At 54.4% G+C, this 5,487-nt stretch overlaps 1 protein-coding gene across 1 annotated transcript in view; it reads left to right on the top strand.

Moving 5' to 3' along the window:
- Nucleotides 1–459: 459 nt before the first annotated feature.
- Tfdp1 (transcription factor Dp-1) overlaps nucleotides 460–5,487 on the top strand; it is a 31,839-nt gene continuing 26,811 nt past the window's right edge. The window contains exons 1-2 of the mRNA XM_004631154.2: nucleotides 460–482; nucleotides 568–642. Of these exons, the coding sequence (XP_004631211.1) occupies nucleotides 631–642 (12 nt within the window). The 5' untranslated portion in view covers nucleotides 460–482; nucleotides 568–630. The remainder of the gene's footprint in view (nucleotides 483–567; nucleotides 643–5,487) is intronic.

Genomic DNA, 5,487 nt, shown 5'->3' with positions numbered 1-5,487 from the left:
GCGCGCGGGATGCGGGTTTGCGGGGCCCGGGCTGCATCCCGCGCGGCTGAGCCTGCGCGCCTCCCGGCCACGCGCCAGACCCTGACCGCGACCCGTCCCTGGCGCTGGGGTCCCGAGGGCCTGGAGCGGGTTGGGGTCCGCGCCTAGTGACAGGTCCGGGCGGGCGGGCGGGCGGGGCTGGGGGCCACCTGTCAGTGCGCGGGGCCCTGCGCCCAGGTGGAAGCCCCCGCGTCCGGTTGTGGCCTTGCGCCCTGGTGCGGCCCTGCACCAGGTGGGGCCCTGCGCCCGGGTAAGGGGAGCCCTGACCCCTGCGCCCCTTTTTGCTCGGGCTGGAGTCTAGCTCTAGCCGTGCTGCAGTGGTGCCCCTGGGGCGCGTGTCCATTTGGAGAGGTGGCGAGATCCCAGTGCAGGACCTGCTGGGCCGGCTCCGCTGTCCGGATCTGGCAGGGACCTCTGTGCTGCTGGAGGCCATACACGTGCTGGTGGGAGACATTTCCTTTGAGATGTGATGCCTGTTAAACTTTTTTCATTCTTATGCCTTACTCATCTTTCCTTTCTTTTTACCAGAAAAACCAGCTTTCTTCTGTGGAGGGTACACAGCCATATCCTTGATTTCCTGGATCTGGTAACATGGCAAAAGATGTAAGTATATTTGTTTCATGCTGCAGACGAATGTTACCATAACATTTGCTCTTTGTAGTTTTCTGCCTTTGTTTCAGGGTGGCAACAGACCTGTTTGTGTTCAGATCTTTTCCACCAGGGACAAGGGTGGAGGGGAGGATGGATTGAGGAGAGCTGCGTAGGCAGCCTCCCCGCTGCCCTGTGCTCTTTGTCCCCAAGGCCTTGCTGCATTTGTGGGGCTTGGATGCTGCTGCTTTATTTCTAATTTCTCCAGACTGTGTTACATTTACACTTTTGTGTCCACTGCGAGTTAAGTGGGATGGAGGGTGTCCTGGGCCCTCGACCCCAAGGGGGCTTCTGCTTGGGAGGGCTGGTCAGCCTGGGCGGATCTGGACCTCGGGCGGCATATGCCTCTGTGTCCTGGAGAATGGGACTCCAGCTTTGACAGATCCAACACTAACCACCTTTCCCTCTCAAAGATGACTTCTGGTGGTTGTTGAGATGAGGTGGAAAATAACTGGTTTAGCTTCATCTTTTTTTTTTTTTTTTTTTTGCGGTGGCTGGTGATCAAACTCAGGACCTTGTGCTTGCGAGGCAGGTGCTTATGTTGCTGAGCTATCTCTCTGGCCCCAAGCTTCATCTTTGAATGTGTTAAACAATGAAGCAAAACTAGCTCATATTTTAACAGTTTGAATGTGTTAAACACATTTTTTTAAATTGGTCTGGGGTCTAGGCTTTTTGGTCAGCCAGTATAGTTTATGCTGTTGGTTGTGCAGTTCTTCACGACATCTGTAAACACTAACAGCATCCTTGGTGTTCCTTAGAATGCAGTGTTTGGAAACATGAGTGAAAAGAGGCTATTTTTTGTTTACCTGTTGGGTATGTACCCTTGGAAAGGCCGGGCTGCTACATCCAACAGAGGCCCATGCAGTGCGGCAAGAGAGTGCCTGCAGTGTGGAGTCATGCTTCCTTCAGTTCAAGGCTCAGAAGCCGGTGCATGGGGAGGTCTGCACTACCAGACGCCTGCACAGGGCTGTGCCAGGCCAGTGCGTAACCCAGGGGCCTGCTCTGCTAAGTCACAGACTGCACAGGTGTCGAGTTTGTCACTCCGTGGTTCTGCCCTTCTCTTGGAGGCATGCCCTTAGGACAAGGGGTGCGTGGCAGACCCCCAGGAAGCAGCTGGATTTGCTAAGTAGGCCTGAGAAAAGGAGTGGCTCTTCAAGGCCATGTTCCATGTGGTGAAGTGCACCCCACTGCTTGGCTGGTGTGGCCCCAAAGCTCTGGTGCCATGCTGTCTCCTTGGCACCACCACGGTGCTACACATGCAGGCTGGTGGCAGGAAGAGACTGAGCACCTCTCTGGTGCAGGCCCCTGTTGGGGTACAGCATCGGGGGTTGGAAGGCTGACTGGCACTGCTGGGAAGTACCTTGAGTGGGTTTTGAGTCATGCACTGTGGAGTCCTGGGGGGAGGGTTCAGAGCTATACAACCTAGATGTACCAGGCAGAGGCAGAGGGGGACCCCCCAGTGTTGAGAGTGGACCTACAGATGTACAGAAGGGGGCTGAGCTGAGGGTGGAACTTTTCTTTGTTCAACCCATTTTCTGAAAGTGAGGGTCCAGCATTTGAGCTTCAGGAAGAGGCTCGTGCACTCTGGACGAGTGAGGGGTTAGTGGGTGATGGTGCTTTCACTGGTAGAGGTTGCTGCCCCAGGTGTGGTGTAGGTCCCCCACACTGTCCCTAGCATGGCATTCTGATGGATTCTAACTGACGGTGCCTATTCCAGAGTGCCAGGTCCCCTGGGTAATGGCAGAGGGCAGTTCCCCCAGCAGTGTAGGGCCTGGCTGCCTCGGAGGCCACTGAGGCCCCAGAGAATGGGGAGGCGCCAGCTCTCTCCTCATGGAAGAGGACAGCCAAGGACCATGCGTGGGCCTACTGGAGCCCATGGTTCTGGGCGAGGCCCAGTGGAGCTGTGTACCAGTCAGAAAGAGGTGAGCAAGGGGCAGCCTGGTGGGGATCTGCTCTGAGAAGGAGAAGAAAGGGGGTCTTTTCTTCTCGTGGGGTGGGGTGCAGCCTCAGGGGCATGTCTGGCCCTTGCAGGTGCTTGTGAGCAAGTGACACCGAGGTGTCATCGCAGGCCTGGGGTACTGGGTGAGGAGTTGACACTTGCAGTCCAGGGAGCCAGGAGGCCCCACCCTTAGACTGGCTCCGTGTCCGGAGGGTTTGGAAGCACCAGGGAAATGGGCGTTACTTCATAAGGTGTTAGCAGCGTGCTTCAGCTGAGTGATACAGCCTGCTGCCACCTCTCCAGGCTGCGTGCACTGTGTTGGGAGGAGGACTTAGCTGCCCTGCGTGTAGTGGCCTCCTTACCTACAGGTTCCGCATCTGTACTCAGCCCCAGATGGAATATATTGAAAGCCTGACCACATGGTGTCCACACTGAGCCTGTGTGGCTATTTTCCTTGTCTGTCTCTGCACAGCATGGTATAGCAAGCATTCACAAGGCATCTGGGCATTGCATGCCACCGAGAGGGTCTGAGGTGTGTGTGCGAACATAGGTCCAGTGCAGACACTGGCCTTTAGGGTCTGCAACCATCTGGGTGCTGGGAGTGGCTGCCTGCTCTGGGGAGCAAGTACGGGCTCATGCACTCTGGCTCTGGGTGAGTTAGTGCCCAGAATGTGTCCTGTGTTCCTTGGCTTGAAGCTGCCATATGCTGCCAGCTTAGATCCTGCGGGTTTAGGAAAATCCCTAAATTTTACGGTCAGGAGCTGGAGACCAAAGAGAAGCATGTCTGGTCTTCTTAGCTGTTGAGTGGGACAGCCACAGAGCATCTTCTCATGTTAGCAGCGAACTCAGGAGCTCATGTAAAAATGTGCATGGAACACCACTTGCTGGATGGAGAGGGAGGAGCCTGGTGTGGCGGCCACTCGCCTGCTGTGTCTTGCAGTGTTGCAGGCCTTCAAGGAGTCCTAGGATGGTCTTCAGGAAAGGCCACCATGGTAGAGAGGGGTCCTTGCAGGGGCAGTGCAAGCAGTTGATGTCGTGTTTGCCTTCACCGCAGATGTCCTGGGTCATGTTTGGCTTTCATCCATAGGGATGAAGTTGGAGAAACGGGGTTGTAGGGAAGGTGAGGAATCTCAGCATAGTTGGCACAATGCTGTGAAACACCTTCCTGGGAAAGGGGTGAGAAGTGCCCTTGGTAGGAGTGCAAAAGTTGGCTTTGGTGTCATTTTGCTACCTCAGCTTATTTTTATTCAAATTATATTTGCTGTGCTGGGGTTGAACCCAGGGCCTTGTGCTGAGCTCTCTTTTGTGATGAGCTGCACACAGCCCTGCCCTTTCTCCTGGTGTTTGGAGCGTGACCTCAGTTGTATACAGCCATGTTCTGCACAGTTGGCACTGACGCCCACCTGACTGGCAGGGCCATTGCATAGGCCTTTGTCTATGGACCGAAAGCTTTCTTGATGAAGTGTCCATTCATTTGAGTCCTTGTGTAAACCACCAGAGAATGTCTGGTTCTGGTTTCTGAGGAATGGATGGAAAAGGAAAATCCATCTGAAATTCATTTACTGAATATGACCTAGGCTGGTCGCCTGTGTTCCCAGGCTTTTAGTGACAGAGATACCTGGTGGAGGCTGTTGAGCTGGCTGCCTAAGCAGGCATTTAGTCTGCTGAGCTACCTTGCTGGCCCTGTTTTTGCAGTTTGAACTGAACACTTTCCTTTCCAGACATTACAGTTCTCGGTAAAATGGTGAATATGCCCTGTCCTTGCTTCTGCTTATCTGTTTCCTGCCAGTTTGCATCCACTAAGCTTTCCCTAAGCTGAGAATGCACCTTGCATTTTAACATTTGGTACAGGTGACTTTTACCTTCTTGACTCCTTCATGGGTTTGATGGGTGTGTTTGCGTCTCCTAATGAGCCCCAAGATTCTTGAGGTCCAGGTTTGCAGGAGGTCGCTGCGTATTGTGGCTGAAGAGCTCTGGCATAGGGTGAGGTACAGCCTACAGGTCTTCCCTGCCAATGTATATGCAGTTTATTTCCTCTGCTTAAATGTGTTGCTGCCTGGGAATGGCTCGTGTAGATCTTGTATTGTTGCCTCTTGAGTTTGGTTTTTTTTTTACCTTTTGGAAAAGTCAAGGTTTTTGTTTGTTTGTGCTGGAGGAGGTACCTGGGCCTCCTGTGTGCTCAGTCCAGGCTCTGCCCCTGTGCCACCACACCTCAGACTTAAGTGGAGACACCTTGTGCCACATCTGCTGGTGATTCTCAGTCACATTTTGTGGGGTTTGGGGACCATCCACAGCCAGCGCCCAGTGGCTGAGGCTTGGCTGTAACATCGCCCCTGACTTTGGCTGGGTCTACTCTTAGATCAGTCCAGTTGTTCCTGGAGGTGGTCATTGCCTTGGAGCTTGCTTAGAAACAGTCCTTTCTACTATTGTCTTCCTGTTGGAAACTGTGCTGTGTAAGAGACACAGTGCCTTATGTCACCCACCCTGGCAGGTGGTGCTGATGCCCTCGTGCAAGAGACACAGTCTGGCTGGGCGTGCCCCAGGGGACTTCAGGGTGCTGGCTTTGCCTCCACGGGTAGCAGAGAGGCCACAGTACAGTGCACAGTTGCTGTGGTCTAGGAAAGGGGTGAGCCATGCAGCTGGCCTGTCAGTTCCTGCTCAGCTGGCCTCACTGCAAGTGGACACACCTGGAGCCTGGCCGCCTCCTGTCCCTGGGGACACACCTGCTGGGCTTCCTCTGGTCCCCTCCTTGCCAGGTCTCCTGGTCCCCACAGCTCAGAACACCGGGTTCAGCTGGGCATGGCTGTGCCAGGATGCTGGGACAGGGTGCAATAGATGCTGCTTTTTTTTTTTTTTTTTAA

This window comes from Octodon degus, unplaced genomic scaffold, assembly GCF_000260255.1.
Source record: "Octodon degus isolate 3935 unplaced genomic scaffold, OctDeg1.0 scaffold00039, whole genome shotgun sequence".
Lineage (NCBI taxonomy): Eukaryota > Metazoa > Chordata > Mammalia > Rodentia > Octodontidae > Octodon > Octodon degus.
The sequence above is the reverse complement of the archived record's forward strand: the minus strand, read 5'-3'. Positions and strand labels throughout refer to the sequence as shown.